Source organism: Colletotrichum costaricense (assembly GCF_030867565.1).
Source record: "Colletotrichum costaricense strain IMI 309622 chromosome Unknown Scaffold_3.1, whole genome shotgun sequence".
Classification (NCBI taxonomy): domain Eukaryota; kingdom Fungi; phylum Ascomycota; class Sordariomycetes; order Glomerellales; family Glomerellaceae; genus Colletotrichum; species Colletotrichum costaricense.
Genome location: NW_026848232.1, coordinates 2242247 through 2261830, shown reverse-complemented (window position 1 = coordinate 2261830; position 19584 = coordinate 2242247). Strand labels below are relative to the sequence as shown.

The following is a 19584-nucleotide window of genomic DNA, read 5'->3' as shown; positions in this document are numbered from 1 at the left end:
TGCACTTCAGATACACTGCTGCTGCGTTTGTCCCTTAGCAAATCTTCCACTCGCCATACCAGCGTTCCTCACTTCGCCCAGTGGAGTAATTCTGCCTTTGTACAAGTTCCTGTCCTTACCGCTGTTTCTCATATCCTTACCCGCCTCAAGGTTCTGATGTACTTGATCCTACCTTATCCCACGTCCCAGCCAGTAACCTTACAAGTCGCTGACAACAACAACGATTCCCGCGAAAGGGGACGTGCTTCAGAACATAGGCCGACCCACCCTCATCTATCCGTATTCTCACCTCATTCATCATTTTCAGTGCGGCAACGGACGTGCTCATAGAGCTTCACTCCCAGGTTTAACGCCGCTTTTTAACCTGCGCGCAGAAATCTTACAACTCGTGTCGCACGCGTCTTAAGTGTAAATACTGCCTACAAGGCCAACCTATGTAAGCCTCATTCAGGCCAAAAAGGTCATCTCAAAACAGCCATTGTGACAGCTCGAGTGGTCACATCCCGCTTCCCATGTCCAATGCTCGCGCTAGGTCAGAGGCAGCGTAAGTCCTTCATAACCTTCCTCATCTCCATATCAACACCTTTCATTCAATCATTGAACCGTATTCTACATCTCGTAAACTGACCGGCCGTTGTCTTCGCGACGTACAGCATCCTGGGCATAGACTGGGGCAGCACCGCCATACGTGCAACCATTTGCATCCGCAAGACCAAGGAATTGCACCCAATTTGGAACCACGGCGCGGTTCCTGGACATGACATCCGCTATCAGACCGGCGCTTTCAACTCAACTCTCTACGTCGACGATCGAGGCGGCATAGTGTACACGGGCGAGGTGTACAACCAGAGCTGCACGCCCATTCCCTCAAAATGGTTCCTGTGCGAAGACCGCGAGACCGGCAACCCACTCCTCGATGGCCTCTTGGCAAAGTTCAGAGGCATGGAGAAGCGGATACGCAGGGCCCTTGAAGCCATCGTGAGGACTGTATTCCAGGAGGTGACAACTTTCTGCACCGATCGCGCGCTTCATATTGACGAGATTGGCCTGTCGCATCCAGCGCACTGGACCGCCCAGGAGCTGTCCAACTACGAGAACCTGATTGCCGCCGTCATGATGGAGTCTAATACGTTTACAAAAGCACACGGTCGCATCAAGCTTCATGTGGAGAGTCTGGCGTCGGCTCACTTTCTCTTCTCGAGCCCGCGTCACATGAAGCAGATCCTCACTAAAGTGGACGAGCCTTGTCATCTGGTGTTTCTTGATTTTGGAGGTCACACGATGGTGAGTCAGCTGTAGCGATGTTCGCGAGTTTACGATATTGGCCTAGAGAGATATTGACCGCGGTAGCGCAGAACGGCTGCATATTCAGCGCAGTACGACGGAGTGGCGATGAGTTGAATTATTTTCAAGTTGGGGAACCCTTCAGTAAGTCCGGTCACGTTCTCGATATATTCACCCACAGAGCCACGTCTGATAAACGATCTATCAGCCGCTCATGGCGGTACACAACTATGGGAGAAAAGAGTTGATGATTTTGCAACAAATTACGCCGAAAAGTCCCTCAAATCGACTCTACTCCCAAGCCAACGAGCAGATCTTTTGGAAATGTTTCATTTGAAGATCAAGAGGCTCCAGACAGGCCTATTCGCGAGCATGGTCTTGCACGCAGAAGATCCAGACAACCACGGTAGTATATCAGTACACTTACGCGCGACCGATGCCAGGCAATGCTTCCTCGACGGGCTAGAAACCCCTCTAAGACTCGCCAGGAAGAAGATTGACGCTGCTGTCGCCCTGGGCTCGAACGTCAAGATAGTTCTGTCTGGCGGCAGTGGCAAGAACGTTCTAGTGCAGGCGAATCTTCAGCAAGTTTGTGCTCAACTCAAGATTGACGAGCCGTTCCTCTTTTACGAGGCCGTGGGTGAGAAAGAGTATGTAGATTGGGAACTCGAAATTCCGAAAGGTCTGGAGATGAGTAAGCTGCTAATATGTCCTGCGTCTTGACAGCTCTTTCAACATCAGCAAAGGCGCTGCTCTTGCGGCGGTCGATAATATTATGGCGAAGGAATTCATTGACAGGGGCGCTGCTTTCGGTTTCCAAACAGGTCGCCCGTTGAAGGGCGCTAATGGCAGCTTCATAAGCTGGGATAATACAGCCTTTCTGGCTCTTGATTCTGTGAGATTTACCCTGAACTCCAGGTGTTCACTTTGGTCTTTGCGTTCTCAACCTGGTCTATGGACGTGCGTTGCTAGATGCCGATCAACCATTTTGCTTTTCCCACTGACAAATGCTCGATCTGGCAGGATGGTCCCCATTACTTTAGAAAGCGCTATAGCGGGACGACGAGGCTCAAGATCGTCTGTGACCCTCAGCTTCAAGCCTCTGCCAAATGGGACCACGTCCCAGCAACGTGTTGCTACGACATTCTCGAATTAGCGCCGCCTACCAAAGGCCACTGGGAATTCTGCTTACAGCTACATGACTTCGGTGACGGCAAGCTGGGGCTGACAATTCGAAAGAACAAACTGTCGTGGAAGGGAAAAGCCGTATTGAATAAGACGACCTACGGCCCTTTTCCCCTCGAATACGACACGTCTTCGAGGTGTTGTCTAATCAACCTAGACCGGGTCAAGACCGAGAGTACCGACTTTGAGAATGGCATCTTCTTGACCGAGGACGGGAAGCTTGTGCCGTGCGACCCGGAGGCGGTGAACGATCAAATCCAGGATCTGCAAAAGGAGAACAATGATCGACTCAAGGAGTCGGGCGGGATCGATACGTCCATGCCGCAAAAGGTGAAGGAGCAGCAAGAGAAGCAGGGGCAGCAGCAGGAACGACAGGAAAGCAGAGCGGCAGGAAAGCGGCCCAGGTCCACGTCGGTTTCTCAGACGAGGGGCAGAGGGAAGCCGCATAAGAAGTCCGGCCGTGATGACGATAGGGGACAGGAACCGGCCTACAAGAAACGACTCATGAAGCGGTAGCACGACACGAAACCACGGAGGCAGTAAGCAGGCGAATCCTGAATGTAGTAGACACTCGGGCGCGGGCCTTGATAGAGTGCTCAATGTATTCTCAGCACCCTCGCCTGGGGATTGTAGTTATTAGTACTTGTTATATGAGAAGAATGGTCTGCTTCATCTTATTTCGGCAACAAGATCATCATGGTAGGGTCAGAGGAGAGGGAGAATCATGTTCTAGCGAAGAGGCCGAGGATGATGATCTAGAGGTGAGGGCAAGGGCAGTTGAAAATTTGGTGTGCGAGGTCTGTGGCGAAGTGTCAGATTTAGAAAGCAGCCCAAGACGCGGGATTCTAAGACGCGGGAACGAGGTGCAGTCCGAGAAGGAGATGATGATGAAGAAGGGTCTCAGGTTCGTTCAAGGAGAAAGAGGACACACAAGAATAAAGGATTTTCGTGCCACAAAGCCCGCAAATTGAGCCATTAATATGTCCAGAAGCCATGAAAACCGACGCAAATGAAATCTAGATGCCACTCATGCGAATAAACCCCTGTCGCGAATGGCTTTGCCGCTCCAGCCCAGGTGAAGCCGCTCTCCCTCACCATCACTTAGGCTGTCCCAATCTGCACCTTGGATGGCAATACCCCGAAGCCACTTTCGCTTTTAATATCATTATTGTTCGCCTTTAGTAACCAGAAGTTCGGAACTTCAAGTCTATGCTAATTTTGGGGACACAGAGATGATGCATTAACTGGCAGCGTGTCTTTCACATTTCAATAGGGAAGCAAGCCAGCTTGCAGCAATACTTGTTGCAGCAAGAGAACGCAAAAGATGATATAGAAGGTATGTCAAACATGCAGTCATTATATTGTTGAGCAATCTACTCGATGACCTAATGTCCCAAGAAGTAACCGCCTAATATTAACCACATGAATGAACTTTGTGTTCTGGTTTTCAGGCAGTTGCACACATCACGATGATCTTACCAAATTCATCATCGCACTTCAAAGCCCACATCCACACAAAGTTCCTGTGTTCTGCAAGCCACCTGGCCACGCTAGGATCTTGCCGGGGCTATCCATAACGCCCAAGACGGCACATCGGCAACGGCCACAGTCTCCGCGTTGACTGGCAAGCTTTGAGCAGATATCTTCATGCAAGGGCAAACATTGTTGGAACAAGGGTTCGTGCAATTGGCTTTGCCTTCCCGTGTTGGATGTTCCGCGCGCTCAGACCCAGCAATCATCCAAAACAGCACCTGCCTAAATACATGTTTGCTTGGTGATTACCACCAGCCCTCATTGTCCCCTTTGGCTGGGGGACAAGATCAGCCGCCCTGATTACAATCTTGCGATAAGGGCTAAGAAGTGTTTCCGTGTTTTATTAAGCTGAAACGGTGTAAAGATTGCGTTGTGTAGTACACTTACTTGCCAAGTTGAATGTCAATACCTTGCCAAGATGGACAATCCACTGTCGCTGCATGCCGCGCCTCAGCAGACATCAAGTACAGTATACGCCTGTGGCCGTCAGCGTTGTCGTACAGTAGTCTCAGTGGGTTTCTAAGTCCATAAGGCAGATTTCTAATTTATCGGACATAATCGAGGTATCAGCATCGAGTATCGACTAGGTAGAAAAAAGCAAACGGATGTCAGCTCCACAACGAAACAATTGGAGTTCGCTTGCCCACTTTACACCACTTGAGTAGATAACGGCATCAACATTCAATTTTGCCATCTCGTTTACCTCAACACCACATTTCATAACGGTAAAATACCGTAGCCGCGCCCTCGTTATCAGATCGAGGCCTTATGGTGTTGCCAGCGGGCTTGTGCTCTTACTTTCACATGATGGCGGTGTCCGTACCGCAACAAGGTTTTCAGGCTAGGGATTACTTCTGAATATCGCGAAGCCTTCTCTCTTGACCATGAGGCTTGATATGGATATGACTGTTTGTTGAGAACACTTGAAAATAGTTGGTTCTTTGATGGACTACCGTCGGAGAGTAGAACGCTGAGCCAAGGTACACAATCTTTGGAGGCCCAACGATCTCTCTAGTCACTGCTAGCTGACGTGTTTCTTTTTTTCGAATGCGTCAATAAATACTAACGCCAGGGGTGCTGGGATTCATGTAGCTCGACGTCTTGGCGATGTTGAATTTCACAGAAGAGTGTTGCCCCAAGAAGAGATGTATTGAAAATTGTTAGTTCACTTCTAGTTTGAAAGACTTTTCATTCAAGATTGAGAATTTAGCCAGATCTAGCGATATACATGAATGAATCCAACTCGTCAAATCTCAATATCCAGAATCCCACCGTAAGACTCTATAGACGATCAAGATGACTAACAAATCAGACATTGAGCTGCAGGCATTCTGGTTTTCTCTTTTCTTTTCATAAGCTAATAACAATGACATCATGTCTTGACGTGAAGGTGTATGTTATTAGGAAACCTAGCTATTCATTTATTATCGAGAAGAGGTGAGATTAAGGTCGCAAAGTCCGCGAGATCAATCCCATCGATCTTCCACGGATTATTTACTCTGATTTCGACATTCGGCCAGAAACACTCAACAGCAGTTCTTTACCAATAGAAAGAAACAGGATTCAAAGATGAATGTTTGATCATTTAGTCTGTTGGTCTAGAGGAAGGTGCGTAATGCGTTTCTATGAAGCTTCCCTACGTGCAGGGAAGTAATTTTATAGGGGAATTTGAAACTCGTTTCGACCGGCCTTCCTTGTCACATGGCCAGCAAATATCAAGTTTGTATACCCTCAAACTACCTTATCCTGCGATTCTTTTTAAGGTGATGTTAACTCACGCCTAGAGACACTTCATCTCTTTCCTTCTCTTCAGATGCAGTGTCGTTGGGCAGATATTTCAGCTTTATACTGTATACACGGCCAATGGGGCGTTGTGATGTCGGGGTGGGAGCAATGGTATCATTACATTACTTTATGACAGAGATGCCAGAGTCAAATTATCAGCCCAGAGAGCTGTATCGATGAGCCCTCAGTAATACTGGAGTCGCCAACCTCACCTCCAGAACTTGTTGACCGGGGTATTCACATAGAATACATGCGAGGCTTTCAATAATGGACGGAGGAGCAGCCACCGTCTTATTCTTCACCTCGAACCGTTCCTTCCCTCGATTTCCATAACATCTTACTTCTCCTCACCCTCACGTGCTTTCTTCTTGATCCAACCACTAACAAGCCGGGGATTCAGGAAAACAAAGGACTTTTGACCGCCCGCCCACACATTGATTAAATTGTGAGCCCATTCACAAATCTCAGATTTATTGACCTGCCACAAGAGCAATCTAACTCCCTTCCACTTTCTCTTTTCTTTGTTGTGCTTCCCCTTCTTCTTCCCGCACACCCCCTCGAATCTGAGCTGTCTTCACCCACGACTCCCTTCCCTTCACAGCCAATCCATCTTTTCGACTCGCTCCATCGTCGCCAGATATCGAAGGAGACCTTTGCTTGACCGATACAGAGGCGGAATCCATCACGATGGGTAAGCACAAGTCTTCTTTGAAGGCTTGGTGCCACAGTCTCATCCCGCTCTTGCTCCTCGCTCTTGCGGTCAATATCTGCCAGGCTCGTGACAGAGGTAAGAGCTATCAATCTCACGACAATGCGGCTCCATCTAACCACCTTATCCCTCCCTCTAGACCATAAGAAGCGAGACGATATCACCGGATCACTCGCCTCGACCGCTCTCACTGACGGAACCAGTCTTTCCATCTCCACCTCTGAACTTGAGGAAGGCCGCGTTGTCACTCGCATTGTGACCACCTCTATTCTCATCGCGCTTCCCTGTGGCGTGTCTGAAGGCTCTTCTTCCTTCAGCTCCGACCTGATCAACAACGCGTCTTCTTCCCGCTACCTCAACACAACCACAGGTTCTGAAAGCAGCTTGATTCGATCCCCCAACTCTACAATCATCCACTCTGCTTCCTCTTCCAGCCGTACCAATTGGAATACAACTGCAGTCAATCACGGGTCCTCGTCGACTGTTTTGAGCTGGAACTCTACAATTGCCGGCCCAGTCGAGTCTCTGTCGTCCTCTGATTCCTCTTTCCAGAGTCACCAGCCAACTGTCTCGGGAGCGACATCAACTGAAACCGGAAATCGCGACCTGTCTGCGTCCTCTACTCAATCACCATCCACTTCTCAGGAGAGCCAGAATGGTAGCACCGGTGACGTTACCCCCGCCTCTTCGCTGCACACATCTTTGTCTGAAGGTGGTACAGCCCAGACCCCCGGTGCTACCACAGGCCCTGACCATAGCCCAGCGTCGACCACCATTCCCCAACCATCCCAATCGTCCAACAGCATCTCTAGCGACTCTGTCTCTATTGAGACTTCAATCTCAGATGTAGCTACCGGTACAACCGCCGTCAATGTGCCTCGGACGTCTCCCTCTGGCACTGATCGCAATGCTGAGACCTCACACATGACGGGATCCGCTTCCAGTGGTGGCAGCTCTCACGCAATGACCACTTCCGCATCTACGACAGAGAACGATCAGCAGTCTACCAAGAGTCCCATCGTCTCCACCGAGGAAGACCGGAAGTCAACCAAGAAGGGCGATGATGACGATTCCAAGACATCTACCAAGAAGGGTAACGATGATGGCAAGACTTCTACCAAGAAGGGCAATCATGACAAGAAGTCTACCAAGAAAGATGGTGATGACAACAAATCCACTGAGGCTTCCCCGGGCAGCACTCAAAAGAGCATCGTATCTACACACCATGCCTCTTCTACTCAGCACTCTACGACTTCTGCCTCAACTGCATCTCCCGGAAGCAGTGGATCAAACGGTCCTGGTTCCACGGTCACATCTTCTACCTCTTCAGGGCATGGAGATCTCACGGCTTTCTACTTGACTGCCACAATCAAGCCTCCCGAAGGTGTCCAACCTTGGACATGGCTCACTTGGACGTCTACCGAGGTCACCAAGACGACTACTCGTGATGGTCAGGCCTGGCCAACAATCTTCCCCGCATGGTCATGCATCGGAGGTCAGCTTCTATGTCATCCAAAGTGCCTGATTCCTTTCCTCTTCTGCGATCTCCCAGCCCTCAATCTTCCGGGCCCGCTCGGGTTCCCTTGGGCTAAGGTTAGTCCATCCCCATAGTTGACGCTTTGTTCTTCTCGACGCATCCGCTAATGAAAACATCTAGCCGCCCCCCAAGAAGCCCAAGGGTAAGCCTCGCAAGGTCAGGAAAGACGACCCTACCGATCCTGAAGATCCCGAGGATGACGAATCGGAGCCATCTGAGACACCTACCTCTTCGTCTGAAGCTTCTTGCACAGCGACCACCACCGTCTACCCCGACTGCAACCAGGGCTGTACTGCCAGCCCTATCGTTGGTTCCGACTCGTCTACGAGCTTCACCACCAGCTGTAACACGGCCACATGCAGACCCTCCATTATCTGCAGTACCACTGTCGATACTACCACAACAACAACCATCACGACTGTGTCTGCAACCCCTACAGAGAACTACTGTGGCGGCGTTGACTCGAGCTGCCAGAACTGCAAGGATAAGAGATCAGGTCTCTCGAAACGTTCCCAATTCGTCAAGTGGGATCCTCAGCCAGATCCTGAGATTCTTGGCGGACCTGATGGACTCACGAACTTTGCGACCTGGCCGGCGGGTAAACAAAACTGGTTTGACCGCGCTTGGAAGTACTTGGCCCACTATTGCGATGGTTTGGATCATTGGAGACCTCTTGGCGACTTCGTTGACGGCGCAAAGAAGCTGGTCGGTTACTCTACAATGCATGCCGATGTCTGGGGAGACCAGCCTATGATGGGAGGTACCGGACCACTCTGGGGTTGTAGCGGAATCATCATCATTACGAAGAGAGGCATCTACACCAGCCACGTCTGGGAGGTTCCCAACTTTTGGAACCAAGGATTCGGGGAATACGACATTGATAAGGAGTTCCGAGAGGGCGTTCTCGAGTTCCTTGAGACCGGCTCAGGTGATCGACCTGGCGACGGAGAATTCATCTTGCAGCCGAACAGGCCGAACAGACTGACGAACCCTCCGCCGCCTAGACCTGGCAACCCGATGCCAGATCCTGAAGACGGTACCAAAGGTCAGTTCCAGACACCCTATCCTGGAATCAAGCAACTCAAGGAGACAACCCCGATCTTTGACAACATCCCCGAGAACACTCTCCAAGTCATCTTCATCTACCCCCTTACTGGTGGACAATGGAGCAACCCTGTACCCCCGAACTATCCCGACTACTTGCCGCCCAGACACCCCGAGCGGCTGCAGCAATGGAAAGACTGGGTCTCCAACCGCCTTGGCTTTCCCGCGGACAAGTTCACCAATGTGGGGTATCACAAAGGCCCTGGGTACTGGCCCAATGCGGACGAGAACCACCCGATGGACAACTATGTCCCGCCCTATGGCCTCATCTGGTGGCAGTATCATCCAGCTCACGTCGTGGAGGTGCTTCCTGACGGCACGCAGATCCGCAAGCCTACCGTCAAGGTCTATTGGGAGACGTGGCTAGTCTACGAGTTCTCCTGGTGTCCCCCAGGCACTGAGCTGAAGCGTGACGAGAATGGAAGTGAGTCATGCCCAATGCCCGCCGCTCCTGCGAAGTCGTCCGCCGCGGCTTCCGGTGGCTCAGCTTCAGCTTCCGGTTCCGTTGCCGCTTCTGCGTCTGCCACGGCTGGCTCCCCTGGTAGTCAGTCCTCCAGTCAAGCCTCGATGTCTAGCTCCCCTAGCGGTCAAACCTCCGACCGGGCCTCGACGTCTGGCTCCCCTGGCGGTCAATCCTTCGGCAGGACCTTGACGTCTGGTTCTCCTGTCAGCAACTCCCCTTCTTCCAAGAGCAAGGTTGTCGTCTGGGTCACCACCACTGCCGAAGTGACTGTCACCAATGACATCGATGTCACCCTGACTGTCACGCCCTCGGCTGCCGCTCCGACCTCTACGGCTGAGATCTGGCGCATCGCCCGCATCACCCAGGACATTTCTTTGGGTGATGGCACCTCGAATCACACTGCGACAGTCACTATTGTCCAGATCGAGGAAGGAAAGGAGGTCAACGTTGTCACGAACAGAGACAGCAATGGCGGAGGTCCTGTCAAGCTTCCTCATGAGCTTGTCACCACTGACAACTCGGGGGCTAAGCTGACCATTTCCTTCAAGGATGGTGATCAGCCCTACGAGCTCAAATCGGAGATCGGTGGTCATACCCAGGAATGGTCCATGAAGCAATGGGGCAACAAGATTGCCAACGGTCCTTGGTGCAAGATCATGAAGAACACTACAGGCGAGGCAAGTTCTTACATTCCATTCTTGTGGTCATCTCATATCATTCTTTGAACTTTGAGCCTAACCTTCTTCACCTTCTAGGGCGTAGTCAAGCGGTCTGCGGAGTGTCACTACCGTGCTTTTGGCCAATAGAGACCTTGAAGCTCATCCGATACACCATTCTCTCCCTTTTCAGCACATCCTGGATGAGACGGAAGTGTAGAATGCGGAGCACAAGATAGAAATCACGGAAAGGATATTGCGAAGGGTTGGCATAAGTATTAGCCGACATAGATGCCAATTTCCGCTGTGATTAGGCAGAGGATGGTATTCTCAATGCAATAAACCACGTTCATCATGCTATTCGTGAAATTGACCTTGATCCTAATTTCTGTGTCACAATGACTGGTTGTGAATCCGTGCCATGAGAACCTTCCACGGATAACGTGTCGTAATCTCCTACACCTCGTACTCCTCAATGACACTCCTGGGCTCGGTATACTCTCCAACCCCAACGAATGGCATGCTCAGCCCAAAGGCTTGAGGGCCCCCCACGGGCATACCTTTCTCCGTCTTCCAGAGAGGGTGAGCAGGTAGCGCGATAACATTCACACGCAAGCCGTAGCGGAGATCCTGAGACCCGATAGCCTCCCCATCTTGGCCTAGAATCGAGATCAGATCCGGCACGGTACACAACACCTCCTGCTGGCCGCCCTCTGAACCCTCTTCATCTGTGAGAGCAGCGTAAAGGTACTCATTCTGAAACGGGATGAGTATATGCCGATCTGGAAGCGATGTGTTCTTTGTGTCGGAGTCTTTCTCTTCGTCTGCAAGGGGGGCAATGAGGACGCTGCCCATCGTGTAGCCACCACCCACATAGCGCCTTACATCGATGATCTTGCCTGTAAAAAGAAGCTTCCCGGCACATACTTCGAACTGAGAGCAGATCAGACAAAAATATTCAAACAGCATCATGGGAAACAGTAGCAGGAGAGACTCCTCCTGGTTCTTCAGGGGTAGTCTCTACTCAGAGCCAAACGGTGCGTATGACAATGTAGGTACTCACGATAGCATTGACATAGTCAGACTTCCTCTTTCGCGCCATATGTACCGCCCGACCTAAATACCAGGCTTGCGATAGAGTGTTGGGGACGCCGTGGGACTTTATGGCCGAGCCGGGAAGCGGCCTGGCGCAAACGGCGCATCCGAGGCCGAGCTCAATTGCTGCTGTGCGCAGGAATCGCTCCAGGCGAATTGGCGTGTCGGAACTCTATGTTTGAACCGAGTCAGCGTGAAAAGATGGCTGTACTCGAAAGCGAGTACCTACCATCACAATGGAAACGTTGCCCCTTGCGTCGGAGAGCGCACAGGGGGTCAACGGGTGACCATAGACGCTCAGTGTAGCTGTTCAAGACACTTTGTTAGCTGGACATGGCTCGTCTATCGACTTCCGTTAGTTACCTTGATACATGGTTGGGTATGCTCTTCCCATCGCGTCGCCATCAATGACCGGTATGTCATAGTGTACGCCGGTTGGGAAAACACTGAGCCCATTGCCTCCACCACTACCCTCTGTCAGTCAACATGCTTAAGCGACCTTGGACTTTTGACTCACATCTCGTCGATGAAAACTCCATGAAGGGGTACATTGCCCAAGATCTTTCTCACGGCATCGATGCCGCTGGGGATCTCTGAGCCACCAGCAATTCTCTCGTTGATGACGCTCGGAGTGCCATACCAGGAGCCGAAGCATACCATGTCAGTGTCGGCGAGGGACGAAGGTGATATAATTCTCATCTTGCCAGGCTCGCTATTGCGTAGGACATACAAGCTTTTCAAGAATTCGTGGTGGGTTGGACCTCCACCCCCAGTTCCTAGCACACCACAGCCCGTTGAAATCATTTCCAGATCTACCTCTGAGACATACCAGACCCCTGCTTGGACGTCTGGCCGGTAGGTCTCGAGATCTACCCGCAGGGAAGGCTTGGTGGTTGGCTCTAGAGCGTCCGGAACACTCTCTTTTGGCGCCTCGGCCTCCTCATCTTCTTCTTCGACTGGCGTCATGCTCTCGAACAGGAAATTGGGATCCTCCGGAACACTCAGTTTGCCGACAGCTCTGACCTGTATCCTCATGGCGCCATTATCGACGTATTGAAGCGGCATCTTGTTGACCTCGACAACGCGGACGTCTGCAGAAGCTGCGCCCTTTTGGACGGCCAGGTCGATAGCTTGTTGACATGTTGCTGCAACGACTGCTCTCTCGTCCCTACCTTCAAGGATCTCAATCACGTCGACTTCACCAGAGACTTTGCCAATAGCCGCGCCAACCGCATTGGCAGCGCCTTGGTGGATAGGCTGGATACACTTCTCGACGCCTTCGAGGTTGTCTGTGACGAGAAGAGCACCCCCTCCCACCAGAAGGACGTGTACAGGGGCTGCGGAAACCTTCATCTGCTCAATAACACCTTCCAGCATCTTTTTAATCTTCTGACGCGCGTCGTTAATGGTTGAGCTTGGGATGTCTTTGATGAGGCTCGCGTCTCCCAGCTTCGCGTTCCCAGAAGCCACCACAACATCCGTTGCTGTTAGTGTCGGACCGCCAAAGATCCTTGCCTGCTCAGTAAGGAAGTGCCCAACTGACCCTGGGCCGACCGTAACACCCCCTAATTCGGAGTTCATCTTGACTTTGCTGCCGCCACCGAGCCCAATAGAAACGACCTCGGGCATTGAGAATGCTGTTCTCACGCCCCCAACTTCCACAAACCCAGGCGCTTGTCGAGGGAAGCCAGACGGTAGCAACGCGCATACGTCTGTGGTTGTGCCGCCGATGTCAACGACGAGCACTTGAGGCTCCACTTCCTTCTTTTCCGAGGTATCGATAGGATCTCTGATCGTCGTCTTTGCTTGATCCAGTCCGGCGAGAAAAGCCGCTCCAGTCATGCTATTTGTCGGACCGCTGGCGAAGGTCTTGATGGGGAACTCGGCTGCCGTATCAGCATCGACCAGTGTGCCATCATTCTGGGACAGATAAAGCGGACACGCCAGCTTTAGCTTCGTCATTGCGATTCTGAAACCTCGGGTGACCTTGCGCGCTGTTCTGAGAATTGCGGCATTGAGGATTGTCGCGTTCTCTCGCTCCAATAGGCCAGGTGGGCCTATGTCATGGGAGCAAACCACATCGAGACCCGGCACTTCTTCCAGCATGATTCTTCTACAAGTCTCTTCATGCATACCGGAGTGATCCAGCGGTGAAAAGATACCGACTAGGGCAACTGATCTCACCCCAGACGCGACGATGTCTCTGGCCGCCTGGCGAATCTGCCCATGATCGAGGGGCGCAATCTCCCGACCATCGATCTCCAGCCCCCCATCGAGATAGTAGACACCACCATCTAGAATACGATGAAGACCAGAGGGGAAGTCCGAAAATGGGGGAATTTGTCTTGTAAATGGCCCACAGAGACGGACGACAGCGACCTTGCTAAGCCGTCGCGTGTCAGCCTCAACAAGAGCGTTGATGAAGTGCGTTGTGCCTATGGTCACACTCAGGACTCGCTTCTGATCGATTTCTGAGCTTTTAATTACAGCGTGGATTGCTGCTTCTATGCCTGTGGTAATGTCTGGTGTAGTTGAGGCCTTGTGGGAAGCCAGGACACCGCGGCCGGGCGTGTCTGAGGCCGTAATGTCAAGGATAGCGGCGTCGGTGTTCGTTCCACCTACGTCGACACCTATGCGGTAAAGTCCCATGATTGATGAACTCACGTATGGTGTTGAAGGTGAGGAGTGAAGTCGAAGGGCGACATACGGTGTGGTTGCGTCCGGTAATAAACTACTTGCTCTGTCTACCTCTTCTTATGGTGGATGGCGGATGGCAAAGCGCTTAACAAAGGATTTTACCTAAGCTAAGGCAGACTTAGCCAACCAAGACTTTGATAAGAAGTTGGCCGACAACAGCACCGACGAAGTTTCCAATGGTCGAAGAGTCTAGGTCAACTACTAGCGTCCGTGTAAGTTGTGGCACTTAGTCGTCAGGAGCCCCGCCTGAGGGGTTCACGACCTCCAAGTTGGCCGATCGATCGGCCAACTTCAGCCTGGACAGGGGTCATCCCCAGCCGGGGCCCTTTGCTCCTCTCCCTACGTTGAGATAACACCCGCTAGAATTTCCGAAAGCGCCTTAGAGAGTGATAAGTATCCTTGTTAGCGCAACGTGGGATGACTGAAGAGTGCCAAGATAACACCACCATAGACCGACATTTATATCTTCAACGGAACTCCTCTTCAAATCATGCATGTCTCGTGCCGCACTCATGCCCGAAGCGAAGGACTCGAACAGACAAGGTCCCTTTCGTCCACAACTTTCTGCAACATCGTTCCATTTGCTTGCTTCACAATAGCCAACATCAAAGGAAACAATGGGGTTGCAAGCCGCCTTCCAGCGGGTGGAACTCCCCTATGTTTCCCGCTGGATCGTACGTAAACTCGGCCCACCCCCGCACATCGTTCATGTGGCCGGCTGTTAGAGGTGGATTGCTAGTCAAAACAACACTAACGCAATAATTGACAGAACGATGACATTCGACCCATTGAGGCTCAAAGACGTACCTGGGGCTTCTTGACGTTTCACAACTTTTGTGCGTGAAGGCTTGTTTGTACTAGGTCCTCTGTGCTGACTGATTCCAAGGGCTCTTGGTCAACTGCAACATCACCACCTACTTGACTGGCAGTGCCCTCATCCCTCTAGGTCTAGCTTGGTGGCAGGCCTTCATATGTGAGTCTGATTCCTCTTTCGCTTTTCCTCAGGTCTGTTTAACGTGTTTCAAGGTATCATTCTTGGCAATCTTATTGCCACCGCCGTCGTGATTATCAACTCACTTCCGGGCAGCTACTATCATAGTACGTCCACAAAGTGCAATTTGCGACAGACTTCCTTGTGTTGCTAAGTCTACCTAGTTGGCTTTCCTGTGTTCAGTCGAGCGGTATGGGGTATGTGGGGATCACAATTCGTCATCTGGAATCGCATCTTTCTGTCCCTTGGTAAGTTTCCCTACTCGCATTACAACCACGTCACATAACGGACCATAAACTCATTCTGCCTGTCTCTAGTCTGGTTCGTAGGACCCTTAATATCAACATTGCCGGCATGTTGACCTGTACTAACACACTATAACACAGGTATGGTTTCACTGCCTGGGTGGGAGGAGAGTGCATCTACGTGATCCTTCTTTCCTGGGACCCAAGGCTTGAATCCCACATTCCCAATGGCATGCCAGCAGACACGGGTATGACAACTGCGCAATTTGTCTCGTACATCATCTTCAGCGTCATTTCTCTCCCAGTAATCTGGATCCGCCCGCATCGTCTCGAGAAATTCTTCCACTTTGCCTGCTCCATCACTCTTGTCTTTTTCATCGTACTCCTTATCTGGGCTCTCGCAACTATGGGATCCTCGGGCTTCGGAGATACCATTACCTCAGGATCTGCCCTACCAAACACAGGAGGACCAGACAGTGTGGCTTGGTTGATGATCTACGGCATCGTTTCAACAATCGGTTCCATCGCGGCGGGCATTCTGAACCAGAACGACTATTCTCGATTCGCTACACAACCTAAGCATGCCATCGTAGGCCAAGCTATCTCGTTCCCTTTCTATAGTATCTTCAGCTCTCTGATCGGCATCCTCGTCACTGCAGCGACCCAGGAGCGATTTGGTGGCGAGGCCATCTGGAACCCGCCTACGCTCTTTGCTCAGCTGCTGGCCCAGGACGAAACAGCCGGAACGAGGGCAGCTTGCTTCTTTGCGGGTCTCTGTCTCGTTATATCCCAGATCGGAGTCAACGTCCCTGGAAACGCGCTTGCTGGCGGCTTTGATTTGTCTGCGACATTTCCCAAGTACCTGAACATCCGTCGTGGCGCCTACATCACCGCGATTTTCAGCGTCGTCGTCAACCCGTGGCGTCTCGTCAACACTGCAACAATCTTCCTCACTGTCCTTTCAAGTTATAGTGTCTTCTTGGCTCCGATGACGGGATTGATGATATCTAGCTACTTGATTGTTAATAAACGCAAGGTGAACGTGGACCACTTGTACCGCGGCGATTCGGGGAGCATCTACTGGTTCTCCTACGGTTTCAACTGGCGAGCCCCAGTGGCAGTGAGTTACCTTCCATCTTTATTGAAACAGAATCACTGTTGACTCGCATTTCAGTGGCTTGTTGGTGTTGTGCCCTGCATGCCAGGCTTCATCGCCGCCGTCGACACGTCCGCAACTGTTAGTGAGGGCGCCACGGAGCTGTACTCCATGTCGTATATCTATGGGCTTCTTTCGAGTGGCTTGGTGTACGCGTTCCTGCATTGGCTTTTCCCGGCGAGAAGTCTGAATGCCTTTGTCAAAGATGCGCCCTCGGCGCGTGAACTTCAAGGAATGCAACAGAGCAAGTGGGACGTGACGCTGGCCGAGACTCCTGAACTTCTTGGAGTGCTTTCTGGGCCTGGAGCCAAGACAGCAAACTCCGCCACACCCTTCAAAGAAGATTTATAGATGCTAGAATTCACATACACAATTTCCGTACCTGTCATAATCTTCTTAACTACCTACGTCTACCTCTATTCTCATCACTACTGTAATTCTTATCAAGCTATCTTAACCCGGCATAGTCTTTGAAACACGCACTTAGAGCTTCATAATGATGAGATTGCGAGACTTATCATGATATAAATCGTGCTTAAAGCGATGGCAAGAATGAGGTTCGCAGTTATAATATGAGAAAGGGGGTTCAACCATTGTACTGTTGACCGGCGGAGCATGTTACCACCCCTCCCTAGCGTCGCAGTGACAGGTCCCGCATGTAAGCCACTAACATTGATGACCAAAATGCGCACAGGCGGTATCGGCATCGGCCAACTGCATCGGCCAACTTCCCTCACACAATACCACCACCGTCGGCCAACCTTATCACGAACGCTTGATGGAATCGAAATTTTGATCGACACCATGCCTAAAGATACTAAAAAGTCTCCCCAAAGACGCAGGTTCAAAGTGCCGAGCGAGTTCGGCCAGGCAAGACAATCAAGAAGCCGAAAGAACCGCCCTTGTGACGCGTGCCGTAAGAGAAAGACGGCGTGTGTTATCACGTCTACACCACCTTGTAAGTCGTGTGGGTTCCCAGGTTGACGTGTCTTGAGGATGCATGACTGATGAGGTGCAGGTCTTTTCTGCAAGGGGCGAGGCATAGAATGCAAGTCATCGGCTTCGGATAGTGTTGCCTCCAGTTCGGCTCTATCTGCATCCCTGTTCGCATCCGCACCCGCCCCTCAAGATGCTGCGCAAGATGGGCCTTCCAGTAACTCGGAGTCTCCGAGAATAGCGTCAAACAACATACGCCCTTCGGCTGGTAGTGATTCAATCGAAGTGATCCCAGCACCCTACCTGCAGACACTAGAAGACAATGAAAATAGGACAGCACACAGCATGGGCCCGGCAGCCGAACAAGACACTCACTTCCTCGCCTCCTTCCGCTCAGACGTTCTCAGCGGGCCCAATCAGATTGACGCAGAATTCATTCAGGTACACGAAGGGAGCGGATATCCGTGGGATCCGCCGGTTCACTTCTGTCTCTTGCAAGACGAGTTTACAGCCCACGACAACAAAGCCCGGGAAGAAGCTTCTCGTGCGATAGAGGAAATGGTCGAGCCTCACGGTCCTACGCTCGTACGCCTGTACTTCAGACACATTCATCCAGTGCTGCCTGTTCTATCCAAGGTCAGGTTTCTGAACCAATACTCCGCAGACAAGACAAAGCTTCCTGCCTCCCTTCGAGGGGCAGTATACGCACTAGCCTCAGTCTTTTGGAAGTCTGAGCCGTCACTACAAGGTTCCCTTCATTTCCAACAGCATGAGCTCGCAGACCTAGCCACAGGCTCTTTGCAAAGAGAACTCGACTCGCCAAATTTAGCCAAGCTTCAAGCATCCCTGCTCCTCCTCCACATGACGCCCAACAGGACAGACAGTATCGCGCACCCCAAAACCTGGACATCGACAGCGCAGGCCGTAGCCGCTGCCCAGATGATTGGACTGCACCAGGACGCTGAGAAGTGGAATCTCTCATCATGGGAAAAGAGGCTGCGGAGGAAGCTTTGGTGGGTTACGTATATGACTGACGTGTGGTCGGCAGTGTGCCACGGAAACCCGCCACATATCTATGCTGCTTCTTTTAACACGTCACTCGTCACTATGGAAGATCTGCGATCCGATGAGAGCGTTCCTGAGGACTTGCGATCACTGGTCTATTCGTGTAATGTAGGATTTGATATTGCTTCTGGAGCGCGGTTTCTGGAGTTGGTAAAGATAAGTCAGACCTTGCGAGAGGCAATGGACTGCAGTTTGTAAGTGCCTTCTGTTCCTGAAACCTCTTTTGACTCCGAAGATGGAGGACTGATAACTGGCTCAGTCAGATACCCAGGCTTGCGCCACCAGATTCCCAGAAGATGGAAATGGAGAATCGAGGGCGTCTAGTCTCGCTCCGGGGAGAACTCCATAACTGGGCAGCGATACTGCCGCAATGTCTTACGATGCCTCATCTCGAGAATGCAATATGTATTTTATCCAATAATGGTATGTTTCAAAGGAAAGTCCCAGCGAAGATCTTAATCTGACGGGGGCAGCGCCCCTACATCTAGCGTATTACGCCCACTTGGCGCTTCTTTACCGTGCCCTCATGAGTCCAGCTACCAAGGTTGCCAAGGCAATACCATCATCCAGCCTTCGCCTGTGGTTCGGCACGGCACTTTCAGACTTTGCTAGTTTCACGGACTTCATGAGTGAACTAAACCCTATGGACCTACGAGGCTTCTGGGGCTGCCGTACGTCTCCTTTCCGCTTCACTCAGACCTTTTCACAAAGTCGAGAGAATTTGTATTGACATCTAAGGCTTCCCTAGACGCCCGCTCTCAGCTCATACTCTGCGGCAACTTCATCATTTACCTGTTTGTGCTGGCATCTGAGCCTGGAGACATCACATCAGCCTTTAAGTTGCTGGAGAGCTTTCACGACACCTTGCAGCGGTTGAAAAGACACGTCGACTCAATCTCGGAGTTACTCCTTCTTCCGGTCAGTCTTCGGATCGACTCCTTCTTTACCCAGGCAGCCGATCGACTACGTGGTGGGCCAGTTGCCGACAGTACAACTACTGCGATTTCGACTCCCGGAGCGGCGCCAATACCACTCATGAACAACCCCTAGGATTTGATTGGTCTTTTTTCCAAATCATTGCGAATTATGCTGTTATTGTACACTGCGATCATTGCAAAGCCATGTCCATTCTTATGCAACCCT

At 51.4% G+C, this 19584-nt stretch overlaps 5 protein-coding genes across 5 annotated transcripts; 4 read left to right on the top strand and 1 right to left on the bottom strand.

Annotated features, from left to right (window-relative positions):
• Positions 1-512: 512 nt before the first annotated feature.
• Positions 513-2985, top strand: CCOS01_03590 (uncharacterized protein; the record flags this gene model as incomplete). The annotated part of the gene is made up of 6 exons (XM_060451776.1): positions 513-544; positions 654-1284; positions 1356-1428; positions 1493-1934; positions 2011-2179; positions 2308-2985. 6 exons carry the CDS (start codon positions 513-515, stop codon positions 2983-2985), a joined length of 2025 nt encoding a protein of 674 aa, XP_060318041.1.
• Positions 2986-6474: 3489 nt separating this feature from the next.
• Positions 6475-10325, top strand: CCOS01_03589 (uncharacterized protein; the record flags this gene model as incomplete). Its single annotated transcript, XM_060451775.1, has 3 exons — positions 6475-6574; positions 6636-8089; positions 8154-10325. 3 exons carry the CDS (start codon positions 6475-6477, stop codon positions 10323-10325), a joined length of 3726 nt encoding a protein of 1241 aa, XP_060318040.1.
• A 387-nt stretch (positions 10326-10712) lies between these two features.
• CCOS01_03588 (hydantoinase) lies at positions 10713-14000 on the bottom strand (the record flags this gene model as incomplete). The annotated part of the gene is made up of 5 exons (XM_060451774.1): positions 10713-11189; positions 11320-11523; positions 11581-11657; positions 11715-11818; positions 11869-14000. The coding sequence occupies 5 exons, from the start codon at positions 13998-14000 to the stop codon at positions 10713-10715; spliced, it is 2994 nt and encodes a 997-aa protein (XP_060318039.1).
• A 665-nt stretch (positions 14001-14665) lies between these two features.
• On the top strand, positions 14666-16791 carry CCOS01_03587 (uncharacterized protein; the record flags this gene model as incomplete). Its single annotated transcript, XM_060451773.1, has 7 exons — positions 14666-14722; positions 14818-14884; positions 14935-15021; positions 15075-15146; positions 15204-15240; positions 15426-16404; positions 16459-16791. The coding sequence occupies 7 exons, from the start codon at positions 14666-14668 to the stop codon at positions 16789-16791; spliced, it is 1632 nt and encodes a 543-aa protein (XP_060318038.1).
• Positions 16792-17721: 930 nt separating this feature from the next.
• Positions 17722-19491, top strand: CCOS01_03586 (uncharacterized protein; the record flags this gene model as incomplete). The annotated part of the gene is made up of 4 exons (XM_060451772.1): positions 17722-18635; positions 18701-18864; positions 18915-19112; positions 19190-19491. The coding sequence occupies 4 exons, from the start codon at positions 17722-17724 to the stop codon at positions 19489-19491; spliced, it is 1578 nt and encodes a 525-aa protein (XP_060318037.1).
• Positions 19492-19584: the final 93 nt, after the last annotated feature.